The sequence below is a fragment of the Nuphar pumila genome, chromosome 17, assembly GCF_984573655.1.
Source record: "Nuphar pumila chromosome 17, dmNupPumi1.hap1.1, whole genome shotgun sequence".
Lineage (NCBI taxonomy): Eukaryota > Viridiplantae > Streptophyta > Magnoliopsida > Nymphaeales > Nymphaeaceae > Nuphar > Nuphar pumila.
The window spans coordinates 1,519,316-1,534,421 of record NC_143265.1 but is presented as its reverse complement, the minus strand read 5'-3'; the positions used below and the strand labels follow the sequence as shown (position 1 = coordinate 1,534,421).

Sequence of the window (15,106 nt, the reverse complement as noted above, 5' to 3'; positions counted from 1 at the left end):
CACAAACATTTTAATCTTAACATACCTTTCTTTAAAGACTTACCATTCATATAAAAGGTATTCTTATAAACAAAGTTAGGTTTAAAATATAAATTCAAAGCTCCAATGGTCATAAATTTTTACCGACTCATTAAAGCAAGTTTTGAGCAATCATATATCTAATTTTTCGCCAAACAAGTTATCATTTAAAATTTTTCAAAGAAAAACATACGAAAAAGTATGTATACGAAAAAGATTCAATAGAGTATCATGTAACTCAAATTTTTATAAAAAGACATAATGACAAAGAGTACACATAAAAAAAGAACATATTAAATTCTTCATAGTTCATATAATACTTAAAGAAATAGAATGCATACAGAATAACTTTAAGAAAGAAAAGAGAGAGAAATGAATACTTCACCATTTTTCTTTAAAAATTTCTTGAATACCACGCTTCCCGATGCACCAAAGAGCGACTCGATCTCAACTGAGCTTTGATACCATGTTAGAAAGTGACTTTGAATGCATTAGGTTCAATAATGAACCCATACACATGCACACGAAGTGCGAATATACCCACTCAATGGAACAACACAAGCACATCATGTGCTAATACATAAACCCATAAAAGGGGTAAATATGACTTAAAGTCATAAGTTGAATATTACTGAGGAAAAAGGAAGAAGAGGGTAAAAACCATGGTTGCCAGTTGAGGAAGCGGGAGCGGGAAGCGATACGGGAAGCGGGAGCGGGAAGCGAGGCACTTTCAAAATTTTAGGAAGCGGGGAAGCGTGGGACCACTTAGGACCGATTCGGGAAGCATCTCGGAAGCGACCTAGGATGCGTCTCGGAAGCGTCTCGGAAGCGAGGGGAAGCGAAAAAAATAAAAATAAAAAATACAAAAAATTGAAAAAAACAGGGGAAGCGAGGGGGAAGCATGGGGGAAGCGAGGGGAAGCGTGGGGGAAGCGAGGGGGAAGTGTGAAGGGAAGCGCGCTTCCCATTAAAGGGAAGCGCGTCCCCCATTAAAGGGAAACACGTCCCCCATTAAAGGGAAGCACGCTTCCCAAAAAAGGGGGACGCTTCCCCCCACGCTTCGGAAGCGCGACGTTTCGCGCTTCCGAAGCGCGCTTCCCCTTTTAGGTAGGCGCTTCCGGTAACCCTGGTAAAAACCCTATACAATGGAGCATAAGCTCCTACAAGGAGTGCAGGAATTACAAGGGGGAGACCCCTATTTATAACACAAGAGAGGAGCCACATAGGGGGCTCCCAAAGGAGTCGTTGAGAGCCCCCAACGACTCTTTGGGGAGCCTCCCTAGGTGGCGCAAACCACAAAAAAGAGAAAAATAAAAAGAAAAATAAAAGGTAAAATTACAAAACATATTCCAAATGGAATATGCGTAAAACTGTGAAATGTCTAAACTACCCTTATGCCTATAAATAGAGAAATATATTATATATATATAATTAGGATAATATATATGCATATATACCATATATGAATATGTATTATCCTTTATATATATAAAATATATATAATATTACAAAGGTTGAATGATACATTTTAACACTAATGGCTTCTACACAAATGAAAGAGTCGGCTCTCAAGAGGTCTTTAAAACCCAAAACTGAAAAATTACGATTTGATCATTTTTTAAGGGTGTTGACTTTGTATCTCATGTATCGTATGATACAGCTATGATACACACTTGTATCATGATACGAGTGTGTATCATATCAATATTCTAAATAGTAATGATATGTATTGTACGATACAATACAGTACACTAATACAACATTGCTCCAAACACTAGCTTAAGCTCTTAACAAAAGGAGGAAACAACAAACAAAGAAAAGGGAATGTTTCTAATTGACGTATTTAATCCAAAAGATCACACTGTCATTCAATTTTAAGTCTGGAATTGTTGCTGGAATTGTCTATCTGAAGGTGTGTTTGATTACCTTAGATCTCATGTTTGGGGATCGGATTTACCATAGAGCCCCCACACCAAATCAATGTTTTTGCAACCACAGGTTCAGATCGTTGGATCTGTGAGTACCCCAGATTCATGAATCTCTCGCCCATGGAGGGAGGGTCAAGCCCCAACCAACATAGGTGCAGGAGTGGGTAAGTTGGATATGATATGGGAATTTCTAAGAGTATGAGTACAGGGTACAGCTATGCATGCTTGCATATGTACATACATATGTACCTATATACATGTTTATATATGTCTGTTGGATGATGACAGCATTTTATGCATCTTAAAAATGAATTAAAATGATCTCACATGATATGTGATGAGTCAGGTCTGGATCAGGTCAGATTCGAAAGTGGTCTAACCTGTACCCATGAAGTACCAGTACCACAGTATTGCAACATGGGTATGACTGATGAGTTGTGGAGCCTGATTCACTGTTTTTTGCCCCTGCAGGAAGGGGGGTCCGGGGGCTCCCCCCGGTGCGGGTCCCGCTGCGCGGTCAGCGGGCGGGGGTCCGGGGGGGGGGGGGCGCCCCTAGCGGGGGGTTATAGGGGGGCAGCGCCCCCCCAGAAGAAATTTTTCTGGGGCTTATGTTTGGGACCCGGTTTTCAGTGGATCCGACCCGATTTGGTTAGGGTTAGGGTTGTCGCCCTTGCCTTGTTTATATTCTCGCTTTTCTTTCCCGAGCTTGTAACTGTCTGTTAAGAGTAATAATATTTCTCTCTGGGCGGCCGTGGTTTTTTACTCTCTCTCGGATTTGAGGAGAGGTTTTTCCACGTAAATCTGTTTGATCGTTCTTGTTCTTTGTTTCCCTTTTGATTGTCTCTTGCTCGTGGTTTTTCCTAACAACTGGTATCAGAGCTAGGTTCGTTGAAGCAAGAATGGAAGAGGGAAAGATAAAGATTGATCGGTTCGACGGTAAGGATTTCGGTTTCGGGAAGATGCAGATCGAGGATCTGCTGTATCAAAAGAAACTGTATCAGCTTCTATCGGGAAAGAAACTGGAGACGATGGGGGAAGAAGAATGGTTATTGTTGGATCGACAAGCCCTAGGTGTGATTCGTCTCACCCTGTCTCGCAATGTTGCGTTTAACATTGCAAATGAGAAGACGACGGCAGATTTGATGGCGGCTTTGTCAAACATGTACGAGAAGCCATCCGCCTCTAACAAAGTGTATTTGATGCGACGACTGTTCAATCTGAAGATGGTTGAGGGTGCCTCTGTGACAGATCATATCAATGAGTTCAACACCATCACAAGCCAGTTGAGTTCGGTGAGCATCGATTTCGATGATGAGGTAAAAGCCGTTATTCTACTATCCTCTTTACCCGAGAGTTGGGGTGCGACGGTAACTGCGGTGAGCAGTTCGTCTGGCCAGAAGAAGTTGAAACTCTTAGAAATCCGAGATATGATTCTCAGTGAGGATATTCGGAGAAAGGAGTCGGGAGAATCCTCAGGCGCTGCCTTGAGTTTCGAAGGCAGAGGAAGAAATTTCCAACGGGGACATAGTTCAAACCGTGGTAAGTCAAGGTCAAAGGGAAGGAGTAAGTCGAGACCTCGTGGTGACCTTGTCTGTTGGAACTGCGATAAGAAGGGTCATCTAAAGCGGGATTGCAAAGCCCCTAAGAAGAAGAAGAACCAGGACAACGCTCAGTCTGTGAATGCAACAGTTGAAGAAACTACATGTTTTGAGGACGTTTTGATCTTGAGCGTGGACAGTCCGATTGAGTCGTGGATTTTAGACTCAGGTGCCTCTTTTCACTCTACTCCGTGCAAAGAGCTTATGCATAATTTTGTGGCCGAAAAGCTTGGTAAGGTTTATTTAGTTGATGATGAGCAGTTAGATATTATGGGGAGGGGAGATGTGCATATTAGGACTGCTTCTGGGTCCAAATGGACATTGTATAATGTTCGTTATATACCTGGTTTAAAGAGAAATCTGATTTCAATAGGTCAGTTGGATAGTGTCGGGTATAAAACGGTATTTGGACATGGTTTCTGGAAAATTGTGAAGGGAATCTTGGTTGTTGCACAGGGAAGAAAATTGGGGACCCTGTACATGACTGATAACGACCGAGATATTGTTGCTTCGGTGAGTTCGGAAGCAAATGCTAAGTTGTGGCATTGTAGACTCGGGCACATGAGCGAGAAATGGATGAAGGTGTTAGCATCAAAGGGACTATTGCCAGACTTGAAGTCTGTACACACTGGTTTCTGTGAGGATTGCGTGTTAGGCAAACAGAAACGGGTCAGTTTCTCAAAGATCGGAAGAGAACCGAGGGCAGAGAAATTGGAATTAGTACACACTGATGTTTGGGGACCAGCCCCTGTTTGTTCCCTTGGAGGCTCACGATACTATGTGACCTTCATTGATGATTCCACTAGAAAGGTATGGGTTTATTTTTTGAAGAATAAATCTGATATTTTTGCCACTTTTAAGAAGTGGAAAATAGAGGTAGAAAATGAGACCGGGCTGAAAGTGAAGGGGCTACGGTCTGACAATGGAGGGGAGTATGACAGTACAGAGTTCAAAGCATTTTGTGCGGAGAACGGAATTAAAATGAGTCGGACTGTTCCTAACCGACCACAACAGAATGGAGTTGCTGAGAGGATGAATAAAACTCTCAATGAGCGTGCGAGGAGCATGAGACTGCACACAGGTTTGCCCAAAGCATTTTGGGCTGATGCTATCAATACTGCAGCCTATCTGATCAACCGGGGTCCTTCAGTCCCATTGGATATGAAACTGCTAGAAGAAGAATGGACGGGAAAGAAGGTAAATCTATCTCATTTAAGAATTTTTGGTTGTGTTTCTTATGTACACATTGATTCTGAGAATAGGGATAAGCTAGATGCTAAGGCCCAAAAATGTTACTTCATTGGATATGGCTCTAATTACTTTGGTTATCGTTTCTGGAATGAAGAAAATCGGAAAATAATAAGAACTAATGGTGTAACATTTAATGAGAATGTGTTTTACAAAGACAGGTCCAGTGTAGAATCAGAGGGGACAGAAAAACAAGAAGATATGATGAGAGAGATTGACTTGGAGGAAATCTCAACAAATACCCCTGTTGAGAATTCTGATACAATCGAAGTAGACTCTAACGTAGATCCAACCACTCCTGCATTTGAGTTGAGGAGATCTTTAAGAGTACCTAAACCTTTGACTCGGTATTCTCCATCTTTACACTACTTACTGTTGACTGATTCTGGCGAGCCAGAACTTTTCTGAGGCAATGCAGGTGAAAGATTCGGTTAAGTGGGAGTTAGCAATGCAAGATGAAATCAAGTCTTTGCAAAAGAATGAGACTTGGGTGCTAACCAAATTACCGAAGGGAAAGAAAGCATTGCTGAACAAATGGGTGTACAGAGTGAAAGATGAGTCTGATGGCAGCAAGAGGTACAAGGCAAGATTGATAGTTAAGGGTTTTCTGCAAAAGGAGGGGATCGACTACACTGAGATATTCTCTCCAGTGGTGAAGTTGACTACCATAAGGACAATTCTTGGTATTGTGGCTGCAGAAAACTTATACCTAGAGCAGTTGGATGTGAAAACTGCTTTTCTCCATGGAGATTTGGAGGAGGAGATTTATATGGTGCAGCATGAAGGCTTCAAAAGCCAGGGTAAAGAAGACTTGGTGTGTAAACTGCAAAAAAGCCTATATGGCTTAAAGCAAGCTCCAAGGCAATGGTACAAAAGGTTTGACACTTTTATGTGTAACTGTGGATTTAGAAGATCCGAGTTGGACCATTGTTGTTACTACAAGAACTTTGGTGAGTCTTACATTATTTTGCTTTTGTATGTAGATGACATGCTTGTTGCAGGTTCTAGCATGCAAGAAATAAACATACTTAAGCGGAAATTGTCAAAAGAGTTTGAGATGAAGGACTTGGGCCCAACAAACTAGATTCTTGGTATGCGGATCACTCGGGATAGAGAGAAGGGAACTCTAAACCTATCACAGGAAAAATATATTGGAAAAGTGTTGGAAAGGTTTAGAGTTCAAGATGCAAAGCCTAGGAGCACCCCGTTGGGAAGTCACTTCAAACTCTCGAAGGAGCAGTCACCAAAAACAGACGAGGAACGAGAGAAAATGGCTAAGGTCCCATATGCCTCAGCCGTTGGCAGTCTCATGTATGCCATGGTGTGTACCAGACCGGATATTGCTTATGCAGTGGGAGTTGTGAGCCGTTATATGGCGGATCCAGGACCAGAGCATTGGGAAGCTGTGAAGTGGATATTGAGATATCTAAAGGGGACATCAGGTATGACACTTTGTTTCAGTGGGAGAAGTGCAAACTTGCAAGGTTTTGTAGATGCAGACCTTGGTGGAGACGTGGACGGTCGGAAGAGCACTTCTGGATATGTGTTTACATTTGGTAACACAGCGATCAGTTGGATGTCAAGACTTCAGAAATGTGTTGCCCTCTCAACCACAGAAACTGAATATATTGCTATTTCTGAGGCCGGAAAGGAGATGGTGTGGTTGAAGAATTTTCTGAAAGAGATTGGCAAGGAACAGGACAAAAGTGTTCTCTTCAGTGACAGTCAGAGTGCCTTGTGCCTTGCAAAGAATCCAGTATTTCATTCAAGGACAAAGCACATTCAATTAAAGTATCATTATATTCGAGAGAAGATAAATGATGGGACATTGTCATTAGAGAAGATTCTTGGTGCCGAGAATCCAGCAGATATGTTGACAAAGGGTGTGACCACTGAGAAACTGAGGTTGTGCATTGCCTCAGTTGGACTCCTTCAATGAGCATGAGGGAGGGATGTCGTTTCAGAGATTCAGAGAAGAGTTTGGGAAGGAAGACAGTTGGAGAATTTTTTTTTGTATCAGTCTCCAAGTGGGAGATTGATGAGTTGTGGAGCCTGATTCACTGTTTTTTGCCCCTGCAAGAAGGGGGGTCCTGGAGCTCCCCCCGGCGCGGGTCCCGCTGCGCGGTCGGCGCGCGGGGGTCCAGGGGGGGGCGCCCCTGGCGGGGGGTTATAGGGGGGCAGCGCCCCCCCCCCCCAGAAGAAATTTTTCTGGGGCTTATGTTTGGGACCCGGTTTTCAGTGGATCCGACCCGATTTGGTTAGGGTTAGGGTTGTTGCCCTTGCCTTGTTTATATTCTCGCTTTTTTTTCCCGAGCTTGTAACTGTCTGTTAAGAGTAATAATATTTCTCTCTGGGCGGCCGTGGTTTTTTACTCTCTCTCGGATTTAAGGAGAGGTTTTTCCACGTAAATCTGTGTTCTTCTTGTGTTTTGTTTGATCGTTCTTGTTCTTTGTTTCCCTTTTGATTGTCTCTTGCTCGTGGTTTTTCCTAACAATGACACCTTTCGGCATGTTTCTCTTTCTCTTTTTCTTTTTCTCATCAAACACTGGATTTCAGATCCATTTTGAAATGATAGGATCTGAGATCCAAGGTAATCAAGTGCACCCTTAATCATTCACCCTTGTTGCTATTTTTATTTGTTAACATTGCCTGTTGAAGCTTGATATCTAGATGCCAATTTCTCCTATACAATGGTTAGAGATGGTACTTGGTTCAGCCAATTAAACTCCTTTTTCATTGTCCAGTCCTATATACAGGACCTTAGGATGACTCCGAAATCCCTTAAATGGCTTTTCAGATTAGCAAGTATGTGATATCATTTTGGTTGTTTCCAGTCATCATGCTTGTTGATTGACTAAAAGTTCCTTTCTGGATTGAAATTTTAAGAACCTGTGCAGGAATCAGGCGAAGGAAGATCACTGTGTTCCTTGTAGTTGGTTTTGAATTCACCAGGACAAAAAACAGGAGAAACTCAAAGAAAACTTTAAATTTAATAATTGATGGAAAAGAAAATTTGATCACACCCTTGTGGACTCAAGGACATAGCTAGATGAGAATCCTTAGAAGACTTGCCCTTAACAAAAACTGCTATTATCATTATCCAATCTTATCCCATTTCATTAGTCCAGCACACTTTTGTGGTTCAATATTGGCTAGAAGTTCACATACGTGTTTCTGAATACAAACTGTTTTTCCCTTTAGGGTTTGGCTAAATTTGTGGAGTGGAGTGCAAACATGATGGAGGAGGATGCCAAGCGGCTGTTGAAGGCTGCTGAGCTTCAAGCAAAGAAGGACAGGTTGAGAATTTGGACAAACTATGTTCCCCCAGCCACAAATTCTAAGGCAATTCATGACCAAAATTTCACTGGAAAAGTATGTAGTTTCTCAAGTTAGTTTTCACACCAGAACCTTGATCTATGATTCTGATTTGTATTATCTAATCTTGTGTTCTTATAAATTCCCATAGGTGGTGGAGGTTGTGAGTGGGGATTGCGTCATTGTTGCTGCTGCTGCTGCTGCATATGGCAACCCCTCAGCTGAGCGGAGAGTCAATCTTTCAAGCATCAGGGCTCCTAAAATGGGAAATCCACGTAGGGATGAAAAACCAGCTTCATATGCTCGGGAAGCCAAAGAATTTTTACGGACTCGCCTGATTGGTCGGCAAGTATGCCCTTCAACATATGCATTCTGCACCTCTGATTTAATTAGGAGGCTGTGGGGGGTTTTGAGATTAATTTGTGCTATGCCCTTTTAGGTCAAGGTATACATGGAATACTCTAGAAAAGTTAGCATGGCTGATGGGCCCAATCCAGTGCCTGCAGCTGGCTCAGCAGATTCCAGAATCATGGATTTTGGTACTGTCATCCTGGTTTCTCCATCAAAAGCTGAAGGTGATGAAGTTACAGCAGCTTCTCCAGCTGCTGGAGGTGGCCACCCAGAGGGAATAAATGTTGCTGAATTGGTGATAGCACGTGGTTTTGCAACAGTCATCAGACATCGTGATTTTGAGGAGCGATCAAACTATTATGACTCTCTATTAGCTGCAGAGGCCCGTGCTATAAGTGGGAAAAAAGGGATTCATTCTGCTAAGGATCCTCCTGTGATGCATATCACTGACCTTGTAACATCGGTAAGGGAAATCTTCATCTGTCAGGTACAAATTTTTGTATCTTTTTTGAATCAGCTGCTCATTTTGTGCAAATGTTTTGTTTTAGTCTGCCAAAAAAGCGAAAGATTTCTTGCCGTTTCTTCAACGAAGTAGAAGGCTCCCAGCTGTAGTTGAATATGTCCTGAGCGGTCATCGATTTAAATTGTTAATTCCAAAGGAAACATGCAGCATTGCTTTCTCGTTTTCTGGTGTTAGATGCCCTGGTAGGGATGAGCCATTTGCAGATGAGGCTATTGCTTTCATGCGAAGAAAAATACTACAGAGGGATGTCGAGGTCTGTTTTTTCTCCAGGTTTTTTTTGTCATTCATAATTACATTCATATACATCCTTCAGTTATTCCGTCTATTATGCAGATCGAAGTAGAAACAGTTGATAGGACTGGAACATTTTTGGGATCTTTATGGGAGTCAAAGACCAATATGGCTGTGACACTTCTGGAAGCTGGACTTGCCAGGTTCCAAACTGCTTTTGGCACTGATTGGATCCCAGACGCACACCTGCTCTCACAGGCTGAACAAAATGCAAAGAAACAACGGTTAAAAGTGTGTAGTGTGCTAACGTTTATGATTCTCTCTTTCTCACTTTCATCAGGTTTCTTAGTTCTTGCTGACCTTTCATTTCAGATATGGGAGAACTATGTTGAAGGACAGGAACATGCTAATGGTACGACAACCGAGACAAAGAAAAAAGAAGTGCTAAAGGTTCTTTGTGATTGCTTGTTGAGAATTGATTTTCTTTTCTTTCTATCCACCTTTTTCTTCATTCAGTTACTCCACCCAATCTCTACATTTTTGCAGGTTGTGGTTACTGAAGTACTTGGTGGTGGAAAGTTCTATATCCAATCTGTTTCTGACAAGAAACTAGCATCTATCCAGCAGCAGCTTGCTTCCTTGAACCTCCAAGCCCCTCCAATCATAGGAGTTTTCAGCCCAAAGAAGGGAGAAACTGTACTTGCACAATATACAGTGGATAATTCCTGGAACAGGGCCATGGTACGAGCACTATCCCTTGTGTACTTTCTGATGGTAAAACATGCCTTCTATGAAACTAAAGTAGGAGATGCAGTTATTTTTTAATGCACCAGCCATTTTTACCTTTGTACAATAGACATCAAGACCATGTGTACTTGCCGTTGTTTACCATTCTCATTGCTTTGGCTTTAGCTACTAAAGATACAAAACTGAAGCTCCTGTGAGCGCTGCTGATTGATGTCTCCTTTTCAGATTGTAAATGTTCCCCGAGGGGCAGTTGAATCACCAGAAGATATGTTTGAAGTCTTCTACATTGATTATGGGAACCAAGAGACAGTTCCTTACAGGAGTTTATGCCCTCTTGATCCATCTGTCTCTTCAGCACCAGGGCTTGCTCAGTTGTGTAGCCTTGCTTACATAAAAGTACCAAAGTTAAATGAGGACTTTGGTCCTGAAGCAGCTCAGTATCTCAGTGAATGTACCCTGAATAATTCCAAGGAACTTATGGCAATGGTGGAAGATAGAGACACCTCAGGAGGAAAAGTGAAGGGGCAAGGAACTGGTACTGTTCTGATAGTAACATTGGTTGATGTGGAAGCAGGTTCCAGTATTAATGCTTCTATGCTGCAGGTAATGTGTGTGTTGTCTGTTGTGCATCACTGCATTGTTTTGAAATGAAAGTAAATGCTTTTTCTCTCTGAGTCCGTAATCTTGTCAGAACGTTATTAGTTAGAAACATTTAAAGCAGGTTGTTTTAAAATTAGATGCCAGGAAAACTGCTGGGACAGCTGGTTCATTTCAGAAGATATCCACCCGTTAACAGACCCAGATTGGGCCTCGACTTGCTTGCAAAAAGAAAAAAATGCTTCTCATTGTTACGAGGTCTTTACGAATATAAACAGACCTGGTGCTTTGTCACACCTGCGTCTGGAGAGCTAAAAGCCTCTCCAGTCCAGCCATTACATGATTACAATATTGTAGTGTTTTGCTTTTGCTCTCGTCATACAATAGTTGGCCAAAAAACAAAAAGGAATAAGAGGAAGATCTTTGCGTAAAAGGCTGTCATGCTTATATCTACAGCATATTTGATCTATTTTCTTGTCAAGTGATGCCCTCTTGATATTTGAACTTCCTAGTTATCATCTCTTGCTAAAGGATCAATTACCCCTTTTTCACAATATCAAAGTTCTGTTCATTCGTATTTCTTAGAGGCAAGAGTTTTTGATATTTTTCAGGAATTGGATTAACATCTGTTCTCCCATCTATTCTTGTAAAATAACAGGAAGGACTTGCTAGACTGGAGAGAAGGAAAAGGTGGGACACAAAAGAGAGACAGTCTGCGCTTGATAATCTAGAAGAGCATCAAGCAAAGGCAAAGCGTGAAAGGCTTAATGTATGGCAGTATGGTGATGTCCAGTCTGATGACGAGGAATCAGATATGCCGGCAAGGAGAGGTGGGCGCCGTTGAGCTATAGCTGCAATAGGCAAGTAATTATCAATAGGTGTGAGTTGGCTTAGGATTAATGGTAGAGAAAGATTAAGGCAGCTGAATCCACTACGAGAGTTACTCTTCCATCCTCCTCTCTTATCCGTTTTTTTCCTGAGGGTCTCATTGATATTTTTTTTGAGGGAACATTGTTTTTAAGATTTTGAATAAGGGAGTTTAACTGTGTCACTCCCTTGTGGAGGTAGGCAGATGCTTTTATTTAATTTATTGTTTCTGCGGAATTTTCAAATTTTATTGCGTATATTTTTTAAAGATGAGGTTCAATTATATTACAAGATTGCAGTGACTCGTGAATTTTGTCTGTTTAGCTTCTTGAAAGATGTCTGCACATTTGAGATTGCATATAAGATTACCTATGAGGCCCATCGAAATCCATTCATCTCTATGACGGTCGATGCATGACGGCTAATGTGTTTTTGGACTCCTGACTTCAGATCGTGATAGTCACATAATCTTTACTGTCATGTACATTCGTACATCTGATTGACTCGACTGTTGCCAATTATGTCTTGGTTAAGATCATGAGAGGATAAGCCTCGTTGCATCCTCCGTGGACCTAGGCCCTCACAGTGCAGCATCTCTAGTGCCACTGAGCAGTTGGGGCCAAGTTATGTGCTCATCTTTTCTGTCGGTTATCATATTTTAGCCGTTTTCAGTCTAGCCGTTTGGTGGAGGTTGCAGATGGAGACCAGGTCATATTCGATATCAGTTGAATTGGTGCTATGGAACATGCACCATACACGTGTCCTATAATGTGGTCTGCGATGGGAACAGTAAATCCTGGTGCTTGCTTACTTGTGACTGGGCTAATTAGATCTTTGCTAATGGGTTATGTTACCATGGGCTTGGTTCGGCTCTTTTATTTTTGATTTATAACCCAAAAGAAACCACACCCAACACGAAGACCTGGTCGTGCTGGTTAAGTCTGTCATACCTATGGTCATCGTGCTGGTGGCGTAAAACTCTGAGGCTAGGACCCTCACCCGCGGGCCTATACTGGGTGTCGGCTTGTGCAGAGGAGAGACACTCATGGGAATCAAAGAGTTGCTTGGTGGGGTTGTTTTGTCAGCCAGGCAAGAGTTTTTATAGCATGCAAGATATGACCCACAAAAGGTTTGCCTAGCTATTTAGTTACCGGATGATCTCTACGGGCATTTTGAAGCTTAACCAGAGCAAGTTTAGTGAGACATTTGATGAGCTTAAACGATGTACACATGAAAGTCTGCTAGATAGGTGATTGTACGCTTAGCTGTTGTGTGGATGCACCCATTTGTCTACAAGATAAGATGTGATATTCTATTGTGCAACAAGGTGCAATTTCTCAGCTTCTCCTGTTGATCGGGGCAAATAGCTTCATCTAAATTATAAACACTCTTTAACAGTAAGACTACTTGTAAATGCATTTGGCATCTCAGCCAGATATCAAGAATTTGACCAATGGAAATCGGCTAAGAACAATTTATCTGCTGAAAATAGGAAGTAAATTATTGAAGAAAATAAAATAAAAAAGCTTGATTTTGAAACCCAATATCCACCCGATACTGAAGAATAAGAACGTGAAGGAACTCCAAAATCCAATTGTACATTCTACACACCAGAAACGCCAAAAATCTTTACAAGCCAAAGCAGAAGTTGGATTCCCAACAGTGCTAAAAGCAGCACATCAAGTGTTCGTTGCTTTAGGAAATGTTTAACTGTGTTGAAGGAAGCATCAAGATGATTGTTGGGGTTGGTGTGGAACTCCAAGAAGATGACCATTGTCAATTGTAAATAGGGGTGTCAACGGGCCTGGTTTACCTGGACCCAACCCGAACCAAACCCTATAGGGTCCGGGTATGTTGATAAATAAGAAAACCTGATTAAGACCCGGGTTAGGATCCGAAGGTCCGATTAATACATGGACCCGGGTATAGTTTGTGAAATTTTATACCAGACCTGGACCTGACCCGAGTTCCGATTAAGACCCACAAATTTTCAATGTAAAAATGATAAAAAATATGGTTTTACCGGGTATGGTCTGGGTTTGGTTCATGTAGTTCTTATCGGGTCCGGGTATGGTTTTTCTTATAGTAGACCTAATTAGACTTGGATCCGGACCCAATACCATACCCGAAAATCTGATCTAAGCCTGGTTCCACCTGGTCCGAACCAAACCCAACCCGTTGACACCCCTAATTGTAAACCTGCAACCATTGCAAAGTTGTGAATTGAGAACAGAATTCTAAACCCATAGAGTTGATGGCTGAATTGGGAAAAAGGTTGGTCTTCTCTGCCACCTACTACCTTTCCGCAAGCATGGAATCTACTTTTTTTTCCATCAAGAATCACACTGAAGAGCCGCTGCAATTTCTAGTAAAATCTTCAAAGGTCAAAGTTTTATTTGTTGAATTAATTAAAATGTTATTGACTAGGGCTGCCTAAATATGTGACTTAGAAACTTGGAAGTACTAAAATTTCCTAGCCTTCAAACAGTGTCATTTTAACATCATAAGCTGCAGCCATCAAGACATAAAGTCAACGTTCCAACTCTGACTTGACCGAGCCTACTTTTGTTACATGTTTGAACTTTACTTTGGACTCGTGATAAACACATTGTCAAAGTTCACCCAACAACGTATGGTTGTGAGGACATAGCCATATAGAAGCCAATGTATGGTACTTTATCCAATAAAATTAATCGAACATATATGACCTGGAAGAATGACCAATTCTCTTATCAAATAATTTTGACAAAGTAGTTGATGGCAACTGCAGTAGGACTATTAGTGTCACGGGCTGGCAGTGTGGTGGTCCAAACCAGGTCAGCCTTACGAATCAAAAAAACCAAAATGAACACACAGCACAAGGGTGCACAATCGCAACAGGAACATGAGCGTAGTCTCACAAATACGCATGTGCACAATCACAGAGAAATATAGAGAGAAAGAGAAAGTATCAACTTCTTATAACAACTTGAAGATTTACAAAGAGATGGGGGTGGAGGGTTTGGGACCTGTTACCATAAGTAGTACATGGGGGACCTTAGGCCAAAGGCCATTTATAAAGAACTATAAAGTACCAAAGAGGTATTTACATCAGAAGCAAAAAGGTGAAAACATGGCATGGAACACGTTCTCCTGCCTAAATTGGTGCCGTCCTCAAGGCTATCTATTGGTGGTATTCTTCAATCTGCTGCTGGAACTAACAGATGTTGCGCTGAGTGTCCCAACTGACATCGTTCTCTCGTAATCGTTTTCACTTCACGGGATACTTCTTCACTTCTCCAAGGTAATGGTTGACATGATCCATGATGAACTCGACTTCTTTGGAGGTTGAGGCTGATGTTGATGATGGAGTTCGTTGAGGGATGAAAACTCGTTGAAATATGTTGTGATTGAGATTTTCTTCATCTTCATTGAAGGATTTCAAATTGCATACATGAAAAACTCGATGGACTTGAAAATTGGCAGGGAGATCTAGCTTGTGCGCCAAGTTGCCAATCCTTTGAATGATGACAAAGGGTCCATCATACTTTCGAATGAGCTGTCAATGATGTCCTCAAAATATTATTGTTCTTTCAGGGTATAATTTAACTAACACCTTATCCCTGACTCAAAATTCAGTTGGTTGGCGGTTTTGATCCACACACTTCTTCATCTGCTTGATAGCTTTATATAGAAGCGCCTTCG

General features: G+C 41.7%; 1 protein-coding gene across 1 annotated transcript in view; it reads left to right on the top strand.

Annotated features, from left to right (window-relative positions):
* LOC149811324 (ribonuclease TUDOR 1-like) overlaps positions 1-11,713 on the top strand; it is a 36,604-nt gene extending 24,891 nt beyond the window's left edge. The window contains exons 9-17 of the mRNA XM_089992630.1: positions 7,993-8,163; positions 8,258-8,455; positions 8,546-8,920; positions 9,006-9,233; positions 9,314-9,502; positions 9,584-9,661; positions 9,758-9,952; positions 10,184-10,561; positions 11,214-11,713. Of these exons, the coding sequence (XP_089848756.1) occupies positions 7,993-8,163; positions 8,258-8,455; positions 8,546-8,920; positions 9,006-9,233; positions 9,314-9,502; positions 9,584-9,661; positions 9,758-9,952; positions 10,184-10,561; positions 11,214-11,399 (1,998 nt within the window). The 3' untranslated portion in view covers positions 11,400-11,713. The remainder of the gene's footprint in view (positions 1-7,992; positions 8,164-8,257; positions 8,456-8,545; positions 8,921-9,005; positions 9,234-9,313; positions 9,503-9,583; positions 9,662-9,757; positions 9,953-10,183; positions 10,562-11,213) is intronic.
* Positions 11,714-15,106: the final 3,393 nt, after the last annotated feature.